The 24,250-nt window shown below is 41.8% G+C and overlaps 1 protein-coding gene across 1 annotated transcript; it reads left to right on the top strand.

Moving 5' to 3' along the window:
- The first annotated feature begins 15,724 nt into the window (after positions 1–15,724).
- Positions 15,725–23,775, top strand: LOC134481936 (disks large homolog 5-like). The gene is made up of 5 exons (XM_063274754.1): positions 15,725–16,785; positions 17,527–17,689; positions 18,844–18,975; positions 19,433–19,609; positions 23,183–23,775. The coding sequence occupies exons 1-5, from the start codon at positions 16,635–16,637 to the stop codon at positions 23,265–23,267; spliced, it is 708 nt and encodes a 235-aa protein (XP_063130824.1). The 5' UTR covers positions 15,725–16,634; the 3' UTR covers positions 23,268–23,775.
- The last annotated feature ends 475 nt before the right edge of the window (positions 23,776–24,250 follow it).

Raw genomic sequence — 24,250 nt, 5'->3', positions numbered from 1 at the left:
GGACCCAAGGCTGTGGCACAGACTGGAGGAAACATCTTATACTTCTTACACAACTGTTCAATTCCTTCATGCTGACCTGACCAGATCTTGAAAGTCGGCTCCGTCCATTTGGTCCCCTGGCTCTGCCGTCCAATGCCCAGGATAATTAGTTTAACCAGAACCAATAGGAAGGAGCAAGTTTGTGTCATATAAATGGGCTTAGGTAGTCCAGAGAGCAGTCTAATTTTATTTATTTATTTATTTGTTTATTTATTTATTTATTTATTTTCCTGCTTTGAACTTTATTTTCTTTTTTTTAATTATCCAAGGATGGTTTATTGTGACCTAGAAAAGGTCACTGTGGGAATAAATTCTTGGCACTTGTTATTCCCAAACATGCAGCTCTCAGACTTTCCCCCCACCTATACAGAGGGTCTTTGTAGGACCGTATCTCACCAGCCTTTTAAGGAGCCCTTATTTCAAAACAAATGTGTGCTGATTTGCAGAGAAATATTTTCTATGGGAGAGTGATGGTTTGAGTCTCACTGTTGTGTTTTTGCTGTGGTCTTTGAGTTTTCCACTTTCTTCCCTAGCCCCCATTCCTTGAATTTGAATTTTTTATTGGGTATTTTTTATTTACACTTCATCTAATTCTGAAATAATGAGTTCAGACAGTTATTTGTTCCTTGGGTCATGTTCTAAAACAGGCTGAGTGTTGAATTGCCAATGCTTAAATCCCAACATGAGATGAGAACGATGGATATGCCTAAGATGACCAACTGGATAAGTGATGCCATGGAGAAGTACAAGGAGCTCACACAAGAGAACAATTCCTACCGGTGAGTCACTGACAGAAAGGAGACCCCAGCACTAGGCGGGAAATACTTCTGTCCAGCTATGACTTTGAAAAAAGATCTGTGGTCCATGAGAAACACATGGAAAGTTTGTATAGCTGCTGGGTCTTCTATCATCCCTCAGAGGGGATTGGCCCTCCACCTGCCAATGGTTTTAGAATACCATGAACACATAAGCACCCATATGCACCATTTCCTCTTGTTTGATGTGCATATACCGTCTTAGTGTCAGGATTTTCTGAAGTACTTTGATTCCCATGGAGTGCAGACTCGGGATTTGACCTTCCTCTAATTGGTGCTAACACGCAAACTGTGGCTCTATTCTGGAGATGCCTGGGGATGGGGCCCTTGAAGGGATGATTGTACTTGCAGGAGTGGCAGGCAAACAGAAACTGCCTGGGATTTACCATTATTTGTTTTGATTCAGTATCAGAAACTTCCACCTCCTGAATGAACGCAATGAATTGAAGAAGAATGTAAGGATTTTGATGAATGAGAACAGAAAACTGCTGGTGGAGCAGACTGAACTGCAAGCATCCTGTGAGGAGGGAAAGAGGTTCTGTGAGGAGGCCAGCAAGACCATCTACACCGCAGATATTGAATCCTTGTGTCCTGTTACTTTTGAGTAAATCGAATGTATCCTTGTGAATCAAACAGTGATCTCGAACTCGTCACTCTTAAGAACCTTCTTTATTGAAGTGTGATGTAACCATCTGAAATCCCACAGCTCTCAGGCAGAGATGGATCTCTGCATTCTCACAGGGATTGGGCATCATAATTACTTCCCAGTCAGACTGAGATACAAAGAAAATTGTACTTTCAGTGTAGATTGTGTGTCCAACTCTGAATACCAACTTCATGATGAAAAAATTATCAATGCTGTATCCTTATCAAATATTTAGCCACCGTTAAATATACTCTTTTGTGGATGAGAGTGTTGAACATATAAATGGGATATTCCTCAGGTTTTCTGTAGTATCTCCCAGGAAATAAAACAATATTATAGGGAGTATAGAAGCAGTCATGAAACAGAATTGCTTGCTTTTGGTTTCCTTCAAACATGATATCAATTGTAACTGCACAGAAGAGATAATAAATTGCAAGAGCTTTTAGGGGATAGGGTTTTTATGGTTGGTTGTTTTCTTGTTCTTCTTGATTAGGATGGTGACTTTTGTTCTTGACAATGTACTATGTTCCATTTGGGATTTCAACTCAAGCAGACCACATAGTTTACAATTCAGTTTCTAGATTTCTTTAAAAGCTGGACCAAATATCCAGGCAAAGGTGCCCTATGAGTTTTCTCCTTTGTTTTTCCCTCCTTTTGGCGCTTTTGTTTTTGTTTGTTGTTGTTGTTGATTTTTTTTATTTTTATGAGTGTTTTGCCTTCTGTAGGTCTGTGCGTGCTGTTCCCCAAAGGCCAGAAGGGGTCATTGGGTTTCACCTGGAACTTAAGTGACAGAGGATTGTTAGGTGCCCTGCAGGTCTTTTGAGAAACAAATTCTCAAATGATGAGCCATCTCTCCAGCCCCTTCCATGGACGTTTGTCCTTCATTGTGTTCCTTATTTGTGGCAATGGATCATACCTGAACAAAGTGTTTCTTGAGATATGTAGGGACACATTTATGGGGTCTGCATGCTAATTATCTAGACTTCCAGGCATCTATGTGAAGTTTTTAGTTAGGGTTTCACTGCTCTGAACAGATACCATGACTAAGACAAATGTTATAAAGGGCAGCATTTAATTGGAGCTGGCTTAAAGGTTCAAATTTTCAGTTCCTTATCATCAAGGTGGGAGCCTGGCAGCATCTAAGCAGATATGGTGCTGTAGGAGCTGAGAGTTCTACATCTTCATCTGATGTTTGCTAGCAGAATACTCAGTTTCAGGCAGCTACGATGAGGGTCTTAAAGGCCAGACCCACAGCAAAACACCTGACCCAACAAGCAAATATCTACTCCAAAGGAGCCATACCTGATAATAGTACCACTCCCTGGGCCAAGCGTATACAAACCTTCACATTCCACTCTGAGGCTTCCAGAGGCTTCTTCAAACCTATGAGACTATGGGGGCCACATCTAGACATAGCACAATGCAAAATACATTAGGTCAACTTCCAGAATTCCCATAGTTCATAGCAGTCTTAAAAATGTTCAGTGTAAAGTTGAACGTCTCATCTGAGATTGATCCAAGCACTTACCTGTAACACCCGCGCTAGAGAGGAACCCAGCTGGGTAAACTTTAAACTCTGCATCTCCATGTCTGATGTCAACGTGGTCTTCAGATCTCCAACTCCCTTTTGATCTTTGTTGATTGCAAGAAAAGTTTCCTGCTGTGCTGTTTGCACTCCGTGTTTGCAGCTTTCCTCAGTAGAGAGTCCATGGCTCTGGCATCTCAAACATCTGTATGTCTCCAAGGCGACTTCAATGTTCCAGCTTCTTCCTTCAATATCTGGGACCCACACATGATCTGGGCTCCTCCGAAGAGTTGAGGTCACGTCTCCAGCTCTGCCCTCTGTAGCACTCTAACCTCAGGTTGATCCTTACCACGGATGCTTCTGTTCTTGGTGATCATCCAGTGGCACTGGAATTTCCAATGTACTGGGGTCTTTCACTGCAACTAAGCTTCACCAGAGCCTTCCATAGGCTCTTTTCGTGGTGCCCAGTCCCAGATTCTTTGCATGACCTCTTAAGTCCTGGGCCATCAAGAAAAATGGAGTCATCACCTTAACTAATGGCCTTCCATGGCATATCACAGTGTCAAGCCTCACCTCCTCTTCATGACCCTTTCGTGTTTTCAAAACCAGTACTAACTGGGTGACTGTTAGACTTTACCAAGGAGAGCTGTAGCACCAGCTTCAGCCTTGGCTCTTTCTATAACACAGCTTCTTTGTGCTCTCAAAAAGCACTCTCCGTAAGATTTTACCACTTTGATTCTGGTCTCATTTTAATCAGCACTAATTTCTTAGTTCCAGTGAACCAGCACCAATTGTCCAGTAGTCCCTTCTATTCTGTACACTAAAATCAGGGCTTTGTGGGCAAAGCTGCTGACTTCTGCTGCTCGGAGGTGCTGGAATTGCTCACCTCATTCTATTCCATTATCACTAGCTTCCTCTTTTCCACTCCTTCCCTGCCTCAGCTTGCCTGTCCTGGATCTTCCTGTGTAGATTGACCTTGAACTCAGATCTTCATGCCTGTCTCAACGCCCTGGCAGTCCCCTACATTGGGGAAATGATCCTTCAGAGGTCGTTGAAGTTAGGGTTTTACTGCTGTGAACATATAGCATGACCAGTGAAAGTCTTATAAAGGACACCATTTAATTGCAGCTGTCTTACAGGTTAAGATGTTTAGTCCAATATCTTTAAGGTGGGGGCGTGTCACCCTCTAAGCAAGTATGGTCCAGTAGGAGTTGTGAATTCTACATCTTCATCAGAAGTCTGCTAGCAGAATACTAACATTCAGGCCTTTCTCTAACCCCAGATATCTTAATCAAGCAACTGGCTTTTGAAAATGCTAATACAGTAGAGAAATGCTGTCTCAAAAACCAACCAACCAACCAACCAACCAACCAACCAACCAGACAAAGACATATTAAAAACAGCAACAACAAATGAAAGAAAGAAAACACCAATGCATACTCTTATGTGACCTTACCACCAAGTTATTTCTGAATTGTAAATAAAAATGCCTATAGTCAAAAGCTGTGCAGAATTAAGACAGGTGTTCCCTGGTGATCCCAGCGTGGGGGTGGGAGGAGACCATTACAGACAGGGGTAGAAACAAGAATGTAAACAGAGGAGAAGTCACAATGAGGTAAGAATCTTTAAATAATGGCCATGTGAGTGGGCTAATTGGAGTGAAAAGCAACCCAGAGAAAACCATGGCAAATTATACAATGGAATTATTGGAGAAATATGCATAATAGTATAGAGGATAGCTATCTGCCCAGTTCTTGTGCTAATTAAGGATTATCATAGACCTTTTATCCAGAAACTAAATGGACAAAGGATGGGCAGAAATCCATGGTTGGGATCAAATACTTTCCACCACACAAAACCAGATCCAGCCCCTAGAATTACAATCTTCCCAAGCCCAGATACCTACAGACCAGCATAGAAACACAACCAGTCACAGCCATGACATTAAAATCTTTATTAGAGCCATCAACACTATGACAGAAGGCCCTGAATATGTCAACATGACAGAAGAACAGGAATAAAAAGAGTGTAAAACAGCATTTGCACACATGAGAGAGGTCTTTAAAGAGAAAAATAAAGAAATCTGTGAAAACACTAACTGTGGAAGGAAATGAATGAAGGAAACCTAAACAGAGAGATGTGGATGAGTAAAATGTAGGAACTCAAATAGTCTCTCAGAGGCAGACCTTAATAACAGACTCCAACAGTGGAATAGAGAACCTCAGGCATTGAAGAGATGATAGAAGGAATGGATACGTAGATAGAGGGAAAATGTTAAATTCAAAGGGAAGAAAAGCGTGGAGGGGGGAAAGGAATAAAGGAAAAGTAAAGGAAGAAAGGAAGGAAGGAAGGAAGGAAGGATGGAAGGAAGGAAGGAAGGTAGGAAGGAAGGAAGGAAGGAAGGAAGGAAGGAAGGAAGGAAGGAAGGAAGTCAATCCTGGAAGAAAACATCCAAGAAATAGGATTTGTCTGCAAAATAACAAATATAATAATAAAATGATAAAGAGAATAAAGTATATAGGACGGATGAAAATAAACTCAGGGCAAAAGGAAATAAAACAAAAACAACCAAAAAAAAATTCTCAACAAAATCATAGAAGAAAATGTCCTTAACTTAAACAAGAGACTTATCAAAGTAAAAGGAGCACACAGTATGAAACAGACTGGAGTGGAAAAGAAATTCCCTGGGCATATATTACCTAAGACAGTAAACATGGAGAACAAATAAGTGTAATAAAAGCTGCAAGGGAAAAAGTACTGGTAACATACACAGTCAGTCCTCCCATGAGAATCACACATTACTTCTCGCTACAGACTCTAAAAGCCAGAAGTCTCCGCCTTACCTGGAATCCGCACAGGATACAAGAGGACAAACAACTGTGCCTAAGCCGAGCAGGCAGCGCAAAGGCGCCTGTGAAGGACCCGCAGACACCCACCACCTTAGTCAGCTTCATCAGAGCAGAGAGTCTAAAGTCTTTTCCTCCTTCAAGCATGGCACTCAAGCCCATTTTATTTCATTCCCTGCCTTCATTTTGATGGCTTCTACTTCCCTTCATAAGTTTGTCATTTAGTTTCTTTTCTCTCTGTTTTTGCTTCTTTGTTTCTTTCTTTCTTTCAACTAATATAAAGGACCAGCAATTTGATATTTCTAACCTAATATTTGTTGTGGGTTATGCCATGCATACTTGCACATTAAAATTCTTTTTTCTTATATTTGCCACACTTTAATCGGACTCATTAGCTTTGCTCAATCTCTGTTCTTGGGTTTTCTGAGGTGAGTGAATGTTGGGGTGACCTCATTCCCAATTCCTGATCCTTGTGCCTCTGAAGTCAAATGATTATGAATTTTCAAAGTTTTCTTTGCCTGTGGATATGTGCGTGTGTCTGGGCACATATGTGCCACAATTTTCAGTTCATGTTTCTTCTAGGAGTCCCAGGTATTGAACTCAGATAATCATACTAGGGCAGCAAGTCCTTTTACTGATGAGTACCTTGCTGCTATTGCACGTGTGTGTGTGTGTGTCTAATTTTCATATATGTATATGTCATATATTGTGCGTATCTCTGCCTCTCAATACCATTGTCCTTCCTTTCCTCACCTCTTCTATCGTTTCTTTTTATCCCTCTGGACAGTTTCTCATTGTTCACATCAGTTTAAAATGTAGGAACACACACACACACACACACACACACACACACACACTGTTTGAAAGCAAATTAAAATGAAAAAATAAAAATATGCAGTCTTTTTGATCAGTACTCCTTAGCAATAGCTTTCCTTTGATTTTTTTATACAATTGATATATAATAATTAATGGGCAAGCAGCTTGAAATTTTTCCTTAATGATTATATCCTTGGAATTTTCATAAATGTTTCATAAATGTTATACTGTCTGCAGATAAAAATGTCAACTTTTAATTCCTACTAGTTACAGGCCTTAAATTATCACGTTCCTCCATTCTGACCACAGCCCTCTAGTGTCTATAAGTGCGATCACCACTTAGTGCTCAATGAAAGGGGAACAGAAGAGTGGTGTTGTTCTGACCCCTTCTAGCCAATGGCCCTTATGTGTTTGTCCTGAAGAAATGAGGATATGGATTACTAGGTATGGGGTGCCACCTTGTGGAAGTGAGAATTTAGTGCACCTGAGCGATGTCTTCTCCCACAGTTGCCTTGGCTGGAGGATTCCTGAATCATCCCAGTCACAAGCACTCCTCTCTCAAAAGAAACCCAACCTCAGCTTTAAAGGAAACGGACACTTAATTTCCAGTGAGATTCGTGCACATCCCTCACTCTGGCATAAGTCCAAAGGACTTTCAGAAAAATAAAAGGGCACTTAACAACATTAGAAAATTCATGCCAGAGTCTTCTGTCTAGTCCAATGGAACAATGCCTCGAAATACCCAGCCATGCCGTGAATCTTCTAAGGTGACAGCATATTTCATAATGCCCTCTTAGGCACTTAATTGCTTTTTTTGTGGTTTTAGGACACAAAGAAGAAAGTGCCTTTCATGGTGGTGGTCCACTGTTAGTTCAAGAGTTCAAGCAGGAGGGCAGAGGCAGGGAGTAGAACATCCTTGTTTACATAGATAGTTCCATGCTAAATACAAACAAAAAGATCTTGGATTACAAATACAAGACCCCAAATGAACATGTCGCTGCAGATGTGTGTCCCTTCTGAGTGCACAGGTGAAGATCAAACTTTATCATGCCGAGAGAACATTCATAAGAAAATTACTGGAGACACCAGGCAGATTAGAATAGTAGTAATGGGGGTTGGGGATTTAGCTTAGTGGTAGAGCGCTTGCCTAGCAAGCACAAGGTCCTGGGTTGGGTCCCCAGCTCCGAAAAAAAGAAAAGAAAAAAAAAAGTAATGGTGCCGGAGAGGTGGTTCCACAGTTAATACTGGCTACTGTTCCAGAGGTCGGAGTTCAATTCCCAGCAACCACATAGTGCCTCACAATCATCTATAGTGAGATCTGGCGCCCTCTTCTGGCCTGCAAGCATGCATGCAGGCAGAATGCTGTATATGTCAAAAATCTTAAACAAACTAAAATAAAAATAAATAGGTTTGGAAACTATGTGTATAATTATATATAAGTATAAAAAGTGCAACTACAGCTACTGCTATCCTGCATATATATCCAGTGGCCTGTACCGTTCTTTTATTTCTGATAGTTCACCCATCACTTCAATAACTGAGACCAGTGTCACTTGTGAAATAACTTCATCTAAGTTATAAATGTACCATTGTCATTCAAACCTGGAAATAATAACCATTTGATGGAATGTACAAAGAGTTTTAGTCAGTATGTTGCCACAGGATCTGTCAAGGGTTGGAGAGATTGTTCAGTGATTAAGAGCACCAACCACTCTCCCAGAGATCCTGAGTTCAAATCCCAACAACCACATGGCTACTTACAGCCCTCTGGTATGGGATCTGACGCCCTCTTCTGGTGTGTCTGAAGATAGCGGCAATGTACTCACACAAGTAAAAATTAAATATTAAAAAAATAGAAAGAAAGAAACGCAGGACCTCTAAGTATAATCAGGGAGACCTAAATGTCATGGACTTGGTGGGTGGGGCAGGGTGGCCTTGATCCTACAAGAATCTACCTACTTCTTTATCCCAAGTACTGGAATTGGCACTTTGAGTCACTATGCCCAGTTGTGAAGAGTCCTTTCGTGGTTGTGGTGAGCAACTTTGCTTATCATTTCCCATCAGCCAATTCTTTCTATGTAAATGAGACTATTTCTGTAGTGTCTGGTTTCAGGTGAATTCTGATTGGCTGTGTGATTCTGACATTTTTGTGGCTCCAGTTGACTAAAGAGGAACCCATCCATGGTTTTCTAGGTCTCTGAGTGTTTTTACCTCTTTTAAAAATATTAATCAATCATGTTTATTTAAAGTATTAACATCAGAAATTTTTAATGGGAATTTTTAAAAAAAAACCAGTAAACAACCAAATCGATTTTCCTATTCTAGCCATAAGAGCCAGCTGGAGTTTGTAAGAAAAATGATCTAAAGCATCGCTGTCAAGGACTACAGAAAACTGCCACCCACAGGTAAACTGTCAAAGTAAAGTGACTACAGCACAGCTCTGTCACTCATACCAGACAACCCAGAATAAATACCTTATGAAAAGAATTAAAATCTATCCAAACCACTTAAAATACTTAAATGCAGAAACCTTAATTTTCCTTCAGTTGGGCCAGAAACCACTGAACATAAACACACACACAGAACGCACAAAACACACACACATACAACACAAGTCATCATATTCCTTAGTAATTCTGTCCAGAGCAGAGTGCTTATAGGGATAGAAGAAAGTACAATTCCCAGCAATTTCAACTGAATATCATGTAACGCATATTTGTGAAATACATATTTCACAGAATTTTAGGATTAGAGTACATTATACTATCTATCCTTTATTTTCAAAAGTATCGAAAGTTATGAAGAGAATTCCAGCCTAGTATCAGACTTGTGTCCATCAGAATCAGAACAGGTTGCTGTTTGAAACTTTCTTTTATTACAACTGTTTCCTAATGTCACATAGGAAAACCGGCTTCAGCCAGAAATGCCTGTAACTACCACATGCATCTGAATCTCACCCTGGGAAAACCATGAGAATCCATGAGAGAATGTGTGTGGCTCTTTGATGTCCAGCTTTCCTGTAGGTCTCTTCTGGCTTGCACGGACACCACTCCTTGATTCCTCCCTCTACATGGCCGTGCTACCTTCTTGTCTTTGCTCTGCTGATGATCATTGACAATTTGAGGAAGGTAAAAAGTGCCTAGTGTGTTAGTGAATCAGGCCTTTGAATGTCACTCTGAGGGGTTTGGGGGAGAGAATCGACGTAAAACTCACTCTGAATGGTGGTAACACCATAACTCTCAGGCTAGGAGCCTGCACTAAATGGCACAGAGAAGAAGCTAAGAGCTAGAATTTCCCTATTTCTGCTCCCTGCTCCACCCACATGGAAAGAGTCTCATTCACATCCTGCCAGCCAGTCCACTTCTACCAACTGCACCTCTCACGGCTACACTCACCCCTTCTAGGACGGAGTCTGTGCTTCCCGACTCTGAGCCAATGGAACCCTCCTTTCTTCAAATGCTTCTGTGACAGAATGGGAAACACGACCAGTGCAGTCACTGCTTCGTTCTGCCCTTTGCAGTCTCCTCCCACCTGGTTCCCTCACAGCCTTTCCAGTCCAATGTGTCTCCAAGAAAACAGGCTAAAGATTGCACCTTAATTCTCCTTTGACTTGTCTCTGGAAAGAGCCTTTTGCTACATCAGCCCAGGTAGAAGAGTGAAAGAGGAAAAAGAGAAGAGAAGACAGTAGATGGCCTAGGCAAGGGATAACTGAAGTTCTCCTTGTAACACAAGCTACTTCCCAAGATATTACCACTAATCCAGTTTCTGTGTCAATATGGCCCCCAAAACCTAATCACCTATCGTTAGAGCACATTTGCTGACACACTTTTATTGCAGTTCAATTTCTAATACATGACTTTTGAAAACACATCTAAAAGTGGGGTGGGCTTTTCCAGCTGGATTCATGACCTCCTCTCTCCCACTCAGCACCCATACTCAAATCACCTGCGGACATCTCGTTTCCTAAACACAGGTGTGGCTGTCTCTTTTACTTTTCCCCATGGGATAGTTTAGTTAGAATGACCTTACCGCACCAGCCCATCAATTACTGGCCTTCTAGCTTTAATGACTTAGGAAAATTTTTGTTTGTTGATAATGGAAATCGCCCGCTGTATAAAGTCATTTGCTCCTGCTCTCAAACAGAGGAAAAGAAAGAGAGAGAAGGTCTGCCTGCTAGGCATAGTCAAGGTAAGTCAAGGCCCGTGGGCAGATTTTTCAGCCTGCTGAGGTATGGAACCGTAAGAGAAGGTGTACTTGAGGCTTAAAATTCTATTGACCTTGGTGGAAAAAATGGAGAATTTTGGGGAACGGGAACGAATGCATTGTTTATTTTAACAATTTGTTCCTGTTAGCTTGTGGTTATGCTTCCCACAGTACTACAGTAAAACAGGGCTTTGAGAATTACGCTTGTTGTTACCTTGTACCCACCAGCAGCCCTTTCATAACTGTGTCTTCCCTCTTCTTTTGGCCTTTCATATTCTGATCCTCATCTGCCCCTCAGAGGACCTTTCCACTTCCTACCACTCAGTCCACCAAAGTAGGGCCATGCCATTTCAGGAAACTGGAATTTCTGAAAAGCCCACTGAATCTGGAAGGCAATGTACCCCAGGATATGTCCTGCAGCTCAGAGTAAGATGTTGCAAAAAGAGGAAAACTGACTGATCTCCCACTTTGTGCTTTCAAACAGAACAAATACTTAAAAACTTAGTTTCTCCCTCCGCCCCATTCCAGAATCTGATTTCAGCCCTGCACACTGTGCTCTCTTGGATCCGTGGATGCTAAGCTGCAGGGTCTGGAGATGCCAACCTCGCAGATGAATTCAATGTCTGCTCAACTCAGTCCATTCATTCACAGTTCCTGGAGTCATTGTGTCCACCGACCCAGACGCCCATCGCCGATCGAGAGTATTCCACGCAGCGGATCGAGTTCCAGCAAGCAGAAGGATCTTCAGTCCCAGAGCACATTGCTGAACTTACCTGACACGCTGGACAGAACTAAGAGGTTAGTGAGAAACAAGTGTGTGTGAATACCATCCTATGTCGCCATCTGCTGGGCAAATTCAGAATTATATCCTATTACCTTACTTTGGAGTCAGAGGCTTCCTTCTAGCCTCGCATGTGCCTCTGTTCAAGACATAGATGCAGATATTCACAGCCAACCATTGGACTAAGCCTGGGAACCACAGTGAAAGAGTTAGGGAAAAGCCTGAAGGAGATGAAGGGGATTGGAACCCAATATGAAGAACAACAATATCAATTAACTGGAGCCTTCAGATTTCCTCGGGACTAAACTACCAACTAAAGAGGATATATGGTCCCGGCCATGGCTCCTGATGCATATAGTGTAGAGCATGTGTAGCAACAACTGGCTCATCTGACATCTCTGGGAAGGGAGGCAACTGGCCCTGTAGAAACTTGATGTCCCAGAGAAGGGGGATGCTAGAGGGGTGAAGTGGAAGGGGGTGGGTAGATGGAGGAGTGCCCTCTTAGAAACAAAGAGGATTGGGAGGGTATGGGGGTTCAAAGTGGAGAGACCAATGATGGGGATGACATTTGAAATGTAAACAAATAAAATGACTAGTGTATAATAGATGGTAACAGATGTCTCCATAAGGACCAGATGTTCATTATGTGTAACAGGTTCATTGAAAGTCAAAATCCATAACTGTTGTGACTTACTTATTATTGAAATTTCACATAGATGAACCCAATCAACATTTTAACTTCTCTCCTTGAACCTATAATAAATCATTAGTTACCTTTATAAAACAATTTAAAAAGCAGTTAGGGTTTCTACTCTCTTAGGCTTCGATACAGTGCCTCATTTTAGCTGTCCCTCTCTATGTTCCCTCCATTGCTGCCCTCTCCCTGTCTCTTCACATTTCACATTCCTATCTCTGACAGTGTCCCTCAGCCATCCATGAGTGAACTTGTACTTCCCTAAATGAGGACAGTCTGGCCCACGTCCCTAGACCCTCACACTAAACTGATCATACAGTCACACAGATTGAAGAATTAACAGCTAACATCCACATTTAAGTGAATATGTATCCCATTTGTCATTTTCAGTCTAGATTACCTCATCCAGAATGACTTTTACTAGATCCATTCATTGTCCTGCATATTGCATGCTTCCTTTTGCCTTTTGTAATTGTTAAGCAGCAATGCAGTCTGTAAATGCACCACGTTTTCTTTATGCATTCATCCGTTAAGGGACAACTTAAATATTTCCAAATTCTAAGTATTATAAACGAGCTTCACTGAACATGTTTGAGCAAAGGTCTCTATTCTAGGATGAATCAACATCTGGACATGAGACCTGGAGTTGTATCTTAAGGTATAACAATTTTCACCTTCCTGAAGAACCATCGTACTGATTTCAGAAGTTGTTGTAGAAGTTTGCCTTTCCACCAGGAGAATATGAATGTTCCCCTTGCTCCATAACCCAGTCAGCTTGAGTTGTCACACGTGTTATTAACCTTAGTCATACTGACAAGTGTGAAAAGTGATTCAGAGTAATTTTGATTTGCATTTGTGTGATGTACAAGAATGATGGATATTTCTTATGAATTTCTCAGTCATTTGAGTTTCTTCTATTATGAATGTTATGCTTAGATATGTAGCACATTTTAATTATTTTTCTTGATATATAGTGTTTTCATTTTTCAAATATATTTTTATATTAGCCTGTTGGGCCCTACCTTGGAGTGTTTCCCTTCCCCCTCGCTGTGCCTTTCAGCCAAAAGTTGTTTACCCTCTTGGCAGCTGCTCTCTGCCCCTGATTTGGAGCCAGGACCTTCCATGACACCCATTCCTCTTGCTGAGCCTTTCAGCTTATTGTTGTTAAGAAGTTGTTTACGCCCCTGTGTTGGGGCCAGGACTTGTCACAATGCAGATTTCTCCTGTTTTCCTATTTTCCTGGTTGGGGATTTTCACCTGCTTTATTGTTTTTCCACAGCTTTTGCCTCTGGTATATAAGGAGATCTCAGTAAAGCCCGGACAGCATTCTTTTAACACGAATGACCCCAGTGTGTGTTTCTTCTTAACTCTTATAGGCCTATGCCTGGTTCTCAGTGTCCTGATGACACAGGCATCATCAAATGGAGGTCCCACGAAGATTGGGAAAGAGAGGACAACCTGACGAGATGGTCCCAGGAAGCCGGCCAGTGAAGGAGGGACACATTGGGGAAAATGGGCCAGGAAAGGTCCCAGTGAACAGGATACAGAAGCACCGTGGGAATTGAAAGCACATGCAAAGAAAAATAAAGATTTGGGGAGGTGGTGAATAAACCTTGTAAAAAGGGACAAGGTAATAATGGTAAAATGTTTTTTTTGTGTGTGTGTTCTTTTAGAGTTATGCTACAATCTAGAGAAGCAAAGTCAATTCTCATAGATGCTTTTAGTCTTTGGACCCTGATTAGAGACAGTTTACACCCTACATAAGAATGAAAATGCTTTGAGAAAAGCATTCCTCCCAGACGCTCCACAGATGCTTTGGCAAAAGAAGGAAAATGAGATTAAGCTTTTTAAGAGCTCTCCTAGGGACATCCTGCCTCCTTGCTGGCTCCTATTAGAGAAGTGCTTATTTCTGGTTCTGTGTCCTTCAAGTAGGGTATCTGGGTCCTTTTAGTGGGACACCATCTAGCTCCTTCCCTCTATGTCTATTGTCTGTCCTTGGTGTACCAAGCTGTCCATGGATGTCAATTTATGTCTGGGTTTTGCTTCTCGTTGCTTGAATGTTTTATGTTTCATGTTTAAAAGGAAAAATGGTGAAAACTTTAAATGCTGGTTGATTCCCACCTTGATTTAGTTTTAAGTCCTTTCAAGAAAGGAACAAATAAACAAAAACAGTTTCAATTGACCTTTGGAGCCCTGCATCCTAGATAACTGGTTATCTCTGGTGTTAACTGTCATGTGTGTCTCTGACTGGATCCGGCCTCAAAAGAGGAATGTAGCTAGGAGCCTAGGTCTGTCCACTGGGGAAGCTCCCCAGGGGGCTGGCTAAATGTCTACACTAGCTGATCTTAAAGGTGCCAGCAGCTTCAAAGCTTCTATGGTAAGGGAGCTGATGTCTGATTCTCTTAGAGAAATCTGTGACTGTGATTATTGGAATCAACAGGTAACAAGGTGCTTCTTTTAAAATGACACCTAAAAAAGTGAAAATGGTGTTTGATCTAAATGCTAAAGATATGTGTACTCACTTCATTTTTTTTTGTTTTAAATGTATAATACGCTTTACATGTCTTGGCTATAGGTGATTGGCTTTTAAGTTATTGGTTATGGTTGAAAATTTGTAACATTGGTAATAGAAAGTTGGCTTAAAAAAGGAGTCATTCTAGACAACACGTGGCATGAGGCAACCCAGGGAAACAGGTCTAGATTGGGATAATATTTTAATATATTTCTTATCATGGAAACTGGACTAATAAAAGAATTTAGGGCAATGTCTCTTTGCTGAGGTATTAGAGCCTGCACCATCGTTCCTTCATATGCAAGGCTTGGCCGCCATACTTTATAGCATGAGGATAGGACTTGGTGTTTTGGAGAGACTGGATTTTGGAGGATAGATAGTTTGGTGGAGGGTGAGTTTTGCTTTCCAAAGTTATGGCTGTGCTCTGGGGTTAGGAGGGAAACTTGAAGATTGTGGCTAATGATTGCCAGTGTTACATTGACTACAGTTTACAGTCTGATCCCAGACAGACTCGGGATTCTAACTCGTACATATTTGTGCTTAAGAAAAAGTCAAACAGGTGGAGACTGTGACAAGGGTTGATGAGGCTATGGAACATATAAGAGCATTACAGCCCGGTTGCTTACTCCAACTGCTATTTCAAGAAATACATATAGAATGATTATAGGTTTAAGAGATTGTTTTTATGCTGTTTCTTGCACTCTTGGGTTGTTGTGAAATAGTTCATTTCTTGTGTTTCCTTGGGTTTTGTTTGACTTGACCATACATTTGTATGTCTTTTTGAAAGAAAAATGTATTTATTTTGGTGAATTGTTCTTTGGATGACTTTTGTCTGTGGTTCCTCTGAATGCAGTTCCCTCGGTGGCCAGAGGAGGGCACCAGATACCGAGTTACAAATGATGGTTAAGCACCCTGTAGGTCCTCTGAGTGAAGCCAGCAGGTTGCCCAGGTGTGCACCATGATGTGCTACAGCTTCTCTGCTTCCTCCTGCTCTTCCTTGGCCAGCAGCACCTCTGCATTCTGCCCCTCCATGGCTCTTGCTTAGGTCTCAGTTCCCTCACTTTTGGAGATTTTAACTTTTAAGAAGGGACAGAAAGATTACAATTTGATGTTTGCCCTATACCTGAGAACCTATGTTGCCAGGAAAGGGGAGATTCCATTGCACAAAATGGGATGGTAAGACAGAGATTTCAGGAAAGAACATGGGTGAATATATTGAAACCATGACCCCTCTCAAGGCACAGTCCATGAAACAATGTACTCCAGCTTGCATACATTTAAAGGTGTAGGAAAAAAAATATTGGCATCTAGGGAATAGTAAAAAATATGGGAATTGGATTATATGTCACATGCATGGACCCTGGGTTTATACATTTCAGGAAGAAGAATATCCATCATCCATGGTCTTTAGGTCTTTGGCTGTTAACAGAGATGTTCTATCCATTTCAAGGCCTGATACAACTCTCCCTCTCCTCAGCAACTGAGTTGTAATGAAGCAGTGAGAACTCTGAAGCTCTGGAAGGACAGTGAGCGAATGGGTGTTCCTGGCTCAAAAGTGAGTCTCTGGAAAAGCCACTGCAGAACCTGGTCAGTCTGGTTGGAGGTAGTTAGCAAGTAAGCTATGGCATTTCCCAGTGACATCACCGGTAGTGTCTTCCCTGGAAATTCTCTTGTATCCAGGAAACACTAGAATGTTCTGTGATGTCAGCAGTGTTGTGGTGACACCAACTGCCTGAGCGATTTCCCTTCATTTCCTAATGGGTTCCCGAGGAGGCATGTTCTCCAGGATCCTCAGTCTCTTTCGGAGGGACAATCATATCCATGTAGACACCAGACCAAGGCAGAGGGAGGCCAGCCCTCCATCACGTTGGAGAAGAAGACGAATGGAAAGGTCCTGGAGGAGGTCACGTGAGTACTGGGCAGGGCAAGGGGGGCTTCCTGGAGGAGGTTGGCTTGAGCTGGTCCTTCCAGGAGTAGGACGTATGATTTAGAGCCTCAGTCTTCCTAAATGGCTGACTCAGACTCAACAATTTCTGATCATTAGTTTGACAGAAAACCAAGATCTGTTATATGTCAAGGGCCTTTCCTTGGATCTCTTTACTGTCATGGGCAGTGTCAAAAAATACCAGGATGTGCCTCTGTAAGAATAACACAGTGTCTCTCCCAGGATAGGCTACCAAAGCACTTCATTCTCAGCAGTGTCCTGTAGATTACGTGGGTAATTGATGCCAAGAGGGATACTCTCCTGGTTATATATCAAGGTCTCAGTTATTTGTCCTTGAACACACAGACTAGGGATTCAAGATGTTAAGCAGTTTGGACTCAAGGACTTACCTGCCTCATATCAGACATTAGCTGAGAAGGTCCTCCAATTCTTCTTGTTTAGCCCAGCTTTAGAATTTCAGAGCCAGAGGAATGGCTTTAGGAGGTGTGGTCTATATCTATGATGGCATATGTCATCATATGGCTATGATGGTGGGGACCAGGGACCTAGCTGAGTTCAGCTTAAAGATAGCTTTCTTGCTCTGTCAGGGATTCACTGTATCTGTAGAACTGTTCATCCTCAGACTTCTGTTTTAGACTAAGCATAGTTTTCCTTGACACTGTGTCCACATACATGCCTGTTTACTGGTGTTTATCTACCTACAGAGTCTGATCAGAAGGCATCATCCCAAGCCTCCATGACACCTGTTGAAGAGGAGAGAATGAAGCGTCTGGAGAACCTCAAAATTGCTCTCCACAAGATGCAAAAGGAGAGAGATGAACTCAGGAGAATCCTGGCTGATTACCCGGGAAAGAATTTAAATGACAGGTAGTCACAATGCAAGTTCTGTTAAATCCACATTTCCTCACATCACAGTAGGCTACAACTCCAGGGTGTCCTCATGGTCAAAATCACTTTCCTGATTGCATCAGAATGTGAAGTTCAGATGGGAATGGGATGGTGGAACAGGCTATTTTAATTCCTACAAACGTAAATCATAGCCTGCGGCCTGAATCACAGTCTGGGAATGAGGGTAGTAGTGTGTGAGCTCTCATTGTGTGGTTTAAGTAGCCTGGACAGGTGTTGGCTTGTGGGAATTTCTAGGTGCTCTGATTATGACCAATCATTGTTGTAATTGACGTGGAGGTGCTTTGGGTTCAATAGGTCCTGTGAAGAGCTGGAGGGACCCAATCCCACTTGGTGCCTCACAGTGTGTGACTGGACTGACAACAGGGGATCATTGGTTTTCTCTGATTTTATTCATTGTATTTTGAGATAATGCCACATCCTTGTATTTATTTGGCATTCTAATTGTATTTGAGAGAGAGAGAGAGAGAGAGAGAGAGAGAGAGAGAGAGAGAGAGAGTTTTGTGTAAGTTTGTGTGTGTGTCTGTATATGAGTGCGTTTGTGTGTATAACTTAAGATCTGGGTATTCTATGTTCTGATTTGGCCTGAGAATTATCCTGTGTCAATTTTCATGGCATGATAATGATGAGGGTGAGAGCCTCACAGTGAGCAGTAGAACATTTCACATCTGCTCAGGTGGACGCACATGGGAATCTCCTGGTGTGTGTTATAAATTCTTTTCCCTGTAAATACTGTTCATGTTCCTTTGGGTTTTCATGTAGCAATAGATTCTATGATTGAGAATTGTTACCTAAGAACAGGACAATAGTCTTCATGGGTTTCAGTTGGAGCCTGGATCGTGGCACAGGGTCCTCCAAAGTTCTTGGCAAGCTAGTCTATTCCTTCAAACACCCTCAGGGAGCTCAAGCAAATCAGCTCCCTCCTTTTGTTTGCTGGCACTGCTGTCCCTGTGTCCATAATAATAAACTTAGTAAATACCAAATGGACCCAGTACCAAGGATCAAGGGTGTGGCATGTCCTAGGCTGGGGTAGTTCAGGATTCAGTCTGAATTCATGTAATTCTTGAATCCTTCATTCATATGTTATTTCATCCTTGGACCATGCCCTACCACAGGAACAACTTTGAGTCCGAGATGCTCACGATGCAGCACCAGGAAGTGATGACCGACATGAAGAAAATGAGCGAGCAGGTCAATAGAGCTTTGGTCAAATGTACACACCTCACACTGGAAAATGACTGGTACTGGTGAGTAACTTACAAGGCTGTGACCCCAGCACAGGGCACAGCATGTGTCAGCCCATTCTTATGTTTGAAGTAAAGTGAGGATCAGGCTTTATAGTGTTTGAAGCAGACCAGGAAGCCTGTCTCTAAGGAAGGCTCTAGGACACACAGGACACAGAAACATTGGCCTCCAAGCGACATTCTAATAAAATGGACAAATAAGCACACATAGGGATTATGTCCTCTTCTGGGAAAAACTTGAATCAATGGTGTCAGGTTTTTGAGAAGTGCCCTGAGTCTTCTGGAATGTGGCTCTTTTCTCCATTTGACCTGTCTCTAGGTCATGCTCCATGGCTACTGTGGACTTGGACTATAATCTGGGCTCTCTTTGGATCAGGACCCAAGAAGGAGTAATGGACATGGAGATGTGGGAGGAAGTTGGAGACTGGCTGGGAGTCACCATTTTTTCTTTGTGTGTCAGCCGCAGCTTCTGCCCCCTCCTAACTGAGTTGTTTGAGCTGAAGAACAATGCCCAGAGAGCACGGCATGAGAACAGGGAGCTTCTATGGGAACAGATTGCACTGGAAGAGTCCATTAAGGAAACAACAAGGTTCTGTGGGGAAGCCAGTATGAAAATCCACGTAACAAGCAGCCTCAGGTAGGATGAATTATGCATCAAGGGCAGGTTTTCCTGATATCTAACCATAAACCAAGTCAAGCCAGTTTAAACTTTCTCCCACTTATCCAGACGCTCTCCTAGGTCTCATCCAGTTGTTCATCTCTTTGACCATTTACAAAACTTTCTGTGATGTTAGCTTCATGCAAGAAACTGGAGGATTGACAACCAAATCCTGCTCAACTAGAAAATGCATTTCCTTAAGGGGGATCTGTTGATCACACACTGCACACTTACATGCCATTATGCTAGAGGGATGCCATGTGGTAGCCGTCTTTGTAGTGCACAGAACTGATTAGAGTTTAGTTCAATTGCCAAAAGAATGGTTCTCATTGTCAATCATGATGGGGCTTGTGGACTTTCTCTCCTTTTCCCTGTACATTGAAAATGGTCCCTTTTGCCTGTCCAAATCGTGGTTTACAGTGACAGAGCTTGAGAAGCAGTTTGTCCGTCCTGTTTTATGTCAGTGTTTTAGTGTTCTTTCCTGTGGCTTATGTCCTGGAGCTGACTGGATGAACAGGGATGTAAGAAAGACTTCTCTCAGGGTGAGGGTTTGTGTGAGATATGTGAGGATTAGAGGGAAATTTTTCTCCAACTCTCTCAACCTCGTGTGCCCAAGAAGTGCATTCCCTATACAGGTTTACTCTATAAGGGATGGATAGCAGTGTCTAAGCTCTCACTTGACACATTTCCTTTGCCTAATCTGTATTCAACAACTGTTGTTCTAGCATGATGGCCTCCCCATTCTTTTCTGCTTCTCACTTATGGTTTCTGTTCTCTCCCTCTCCCTCTCCCTCTCCCTTCCCCTCTCCATCTCTCTCTGACTCTGTGTGTGTGTTTGTGGGCGTGTTTTTTTGTGTGTTTTTTGTCTGTGGGCACATATATGTGTGATCATGTTTATGACTATGGTCCATATTGTACTTTGGAAGTTGTTTGTTTTAATTGTGATATGGTGTCTTATATATAGAAGTGTGTGTATATGTGTGTTTTTTCGCATGTGTGTGTGTGAACTCATCAAGTTTCTGAACACAGACACATATATATATTTATATATATTGTATAAATCTATATGTGCATATTTAGAAACATGTAAAACTATATATATATATAGATACACACACACACACAAATACTCTGAGAGAGAGAGAAGAAGAGAAACATAATCTTTCCAATTACATTTTAAATTGTTCTTAATGGGGTCTTGATCACTATTCAAAATATTTACACTGGGAAAACTATTCATCAACATTGACATTACTTGGAGAAAAACTCAGGAATGGGGTACAGGGATGTGAGGAGAGGCTACTGTGTGAAATCCATGTACCTGAGTGTCGAAACTGATGACTCAGGGCTCTTCTGCCTTCTTTGCTCTCGGTGTATAGTAACACTGGAAGGTCATGTGGCTTGTTGTGTCTTCTCAACATCCTGGTTATGTTAATCATTAACCTGCCACCACTTTCTTTCCAGATTGGCCTAAACTTGGTTGAATATACCTTGGCTTTGGAGTTTGGCCTGGAATTTGTTATTTGAAAGATTAATTTGCTTAGAGTTGAATCTTCAGGCAGAAGATGTCCAGGAGTTATGCTGAGGTGTAATCACATCTTTGCCTCAGACAGAAACTTAGGCTCAAAATAGTCCAAAGCACTCACCCTGTGTTGTGTTGTGGCACTCTTAACCATTGTTATTCAAAATCGTTTGATCTGAGTGAAAATCATCTGTAAGGAGGGTTTAGAACAGTGATGACCCTCAGACATTGCTGGAGGTGTCAAATGGGTAGCCCTGTGAGAAACCATGTACAACTCTTGTGAAAGTTCAACCTTTTGACACAGTGATTCCAGAATAAGAAGTAGGTGTCAGCAGAGAAACTGGGGCACATTAGTGTTGTAGTGGTTCACCTCAGAGCAGCCATGAAGCAAAATTATCCAGATGTCCATCAGTCAGAAAGTGAAAAGGTACAATGTTGTCCAGCCCTTCCATGAACTGTGGCTAGTTTGATTATACCTGCCAGCATTTGGCTTTGAATTAGCCTTCTCTTACTCGAATTATATCTGATAGCATCCCAGTACAAGTTTTACCTTGGATTGTGGTTATGGAGATTTCCTAGCTGTTTGTGCTGGTAGTTTGTTTCCCCTGTCAGGTACTGTATGGTAAAGGGACCTCATATTGAAAAATGCAGCTCACTTTGCATGCACTGCGAAACAGTGAGCAGAGGACTGAAGAGGCTTACCTGCCCCCACCCAGTGCTCTGTTCCCTGAAATCAGCCTCCTGTGCACAGCATTGTGAACTTGCTAAGCAGGCTTGGCTAACAGGCCTAGATGTCACATTTCTAATTTCTGATTTTCAGGGGAATACACTTTATTGGCTGAGCTGTCTTTAGGCTATGCTCACTGTGTACTTACCCCATTCCAGGTTTTTTTTCTTATGCTACCATAGTAGACTGGGTGATCTCTTCTATTACCATTAACTGGGAAACTAACCACATTCTGCAAAATACTCTGCTTGTATGTGTGAACAAATATATTTGGGTGAGTTCAAAAGTGTGTATTTCTGGGTGTCTGTCTGTCTGTGTCTGTATATATGCATGTCTCCATGGACAATATAATCTTCTAATGACCAGGATGAGGAGAGCATGGAGGAAAGTCTGCAGGACGCCCTGAATCAGAAAAAACTGGTCACTGAGCAAAAGGCCTTGTCTGAGACGATGGAGCATCATTTCGGTGTCACTGAGATGATTTGAAAGCACAGGATGAGAGGACCCAAGTAGATTTCCTGTACTTATAAACTGTCTTATTGGGTGTGTGACTTTCTCCAGAGTTCTCAGCATCTGTCAGCTAGGAGCAGCTCAGAATATTGTTCTTGTCCATTTAAAAGAAATTCTGTCCATGAAGTGTATGTGATCCATAGAGATTCTGGCTCTTGTGTACCGATCCCTCCAGGCTGTGCTCTCTTGTATTATCTGAGCCCAGTGCCTTTAAGTCTCCCCATAAATAGTTTTACGATACCCATAAACAAAGGAGTGGTATAGTTTATTTTCTGCTTGAGTATCTCCTTTAGAGTTCAATGCTTAGTCTTGGCAAGATTTCCATGCAGCATATTCTTGCCAAATATAATATCACTTCAGTGTGCATGTACGTCTTGAGATATTGTTTCTCTGGGTCTTTGCAGATATTGAGGTGGTCATTTGGACCCCAGGCATATTCCTGCACTGGAGGAATAATAATAGTCTTCATTTCAGTGATGGCCAGGCTTCCAAGGCCTTCCTATTGTTTTCTAGGTTGTTCACATCTCTCCTCATCTGACATTGAGACATTGTTACATGATATTAAAATATAATATATATGTACGATTGGAATTATCTGCTTTTCACTGTTCGATTTTTAGCATTTTGAAAAGCTGAGAAAATATGCAGGCCTGTGGGATCTCTTACCCTTCTCTCTTGGGCATGAGAGAATGACCTCAGATGAAAGATCATCCTGGATTTTCCTGCTGAATTGTGCTGCTGTGTATGGGATAAGTGGCATGGCAGGTCCTCACCAGGTCTTCTCCTCCCCTAGGTCTGAACACTGCAGCAGAAGCTTTCCCAGGGCCCAGACCAGGACTACAGCTCTCAGAGACAGGACTGTCCACCAGGAGCACTGAGGGTTCAAAGATTGACACCACCTCCCGCATCTCAGTCCTTGTAACCATAGCAATCCTGCGCTGAATTTGAAAGACCTTGAGATGTGGACTGGAACATGCCTCACGTTTAACCGTTTGACGACTTGTCCACCAACAATCAACTACACCGAATGAGGCGTCTACATTCCTCTTGAAGAGATTTTTACCATCTTACCTGCCGTTCTGCTGTGTTTGCAAGGCCAGCAACAGGCTGGAGTTATATGTTGAAAAATCAGCAGGAATTGAATGCTGACTAATTTACTTGTTATATTTAGTTTTTAGTTTGAAATTTGGTTGTTTTATGCATTTGGTTTTATTTGTTTACATTTGAAGTTTTGTTCTTTATTTGTTAACATTAGTTTTTTAATTAATATGCTATATTCTTAAGGCTATATACATTGAACTCATTGACTCCCCACTTTAAAATGTTCTTGAATAAATTAATGTTTGTCTATAAATAAAAATGTGACCTTTAATCCCTCACTCAGAAGACCGTCCTGAGTCGTGTGTGGTTCTTCCTCCTGTAACAGCACAAGTGTAAGGCAACAGTGGTTTTCTGCAAGTCTCATGCAGCTTAGGCTTCACCATCAGTTCACAGCCAGCCAGAGCTGCACAGGAAACTGTGCTCTTGATGTAGACAGAGTGTCATGCTCTGTGGAACCCACATACATGACGAAAATTATCCTTGCTTTATCCCTGTGCTCACAAATTTAGCTTCCTTTATAATGACAAACAAAGGAGACACACAGAAGTGTTTCTCTAATACATTAGAGGAAATAAAACCATTCAGTATAGGAATATAAAAAGCGATCAGGACACACAGAGCTGTATGCCTCTGAATTCCTTGTAATATAGCATCGGTTATTACTGCAGATTTATTGAATTCCAGCAATTTTGGAGGAACAAAATGTTAAAAATTTTTTATTATATATATTTCTTTACTTACATTTCAAACGTTATTCCCC

Source organism: Rattus norvegicus, chromosome 15 (genome assembly GCF_036323735.1).
Source record: "Rattus norvegicus strain BN/NHsdMcwi chromosome 15, GRCr8, whole genome shotgun sequence".
NCBI lineage: Eukaryota > Metazoa > Chordata > Mammalia > Rodentia > Muridae > Rattus > Rattus norvegicus.
This window is presented reverse-complemented; position numbering and strand designations above follow the sequence as displayed.

Bases quoted from the DNA above. Each gene is read 5' to 3' on its own strand.
- LOC134481936 (XM_063274754.1), top strand. From the start codon at position 16,635: ATGGGTTCCCGAGGAGGCATGTTCTCCAGGATCCTCAGTCTCTTTCGG. The intron at 18,976-19,432 runs GTGAGTAACTTA...TTTGTGTGTCAG, and splicing joins CTGGAAAATGACTGGTACTG to CCGCAGCTTCTGCCCCCTCC. The intron at 19,610-23,182 runs GTAGGATGAATT...CTCCTCCCCTAG, and splicing joins CACGTAACAAGCAGCCTCAG to GTCTGAACACTGCAGCAGAA.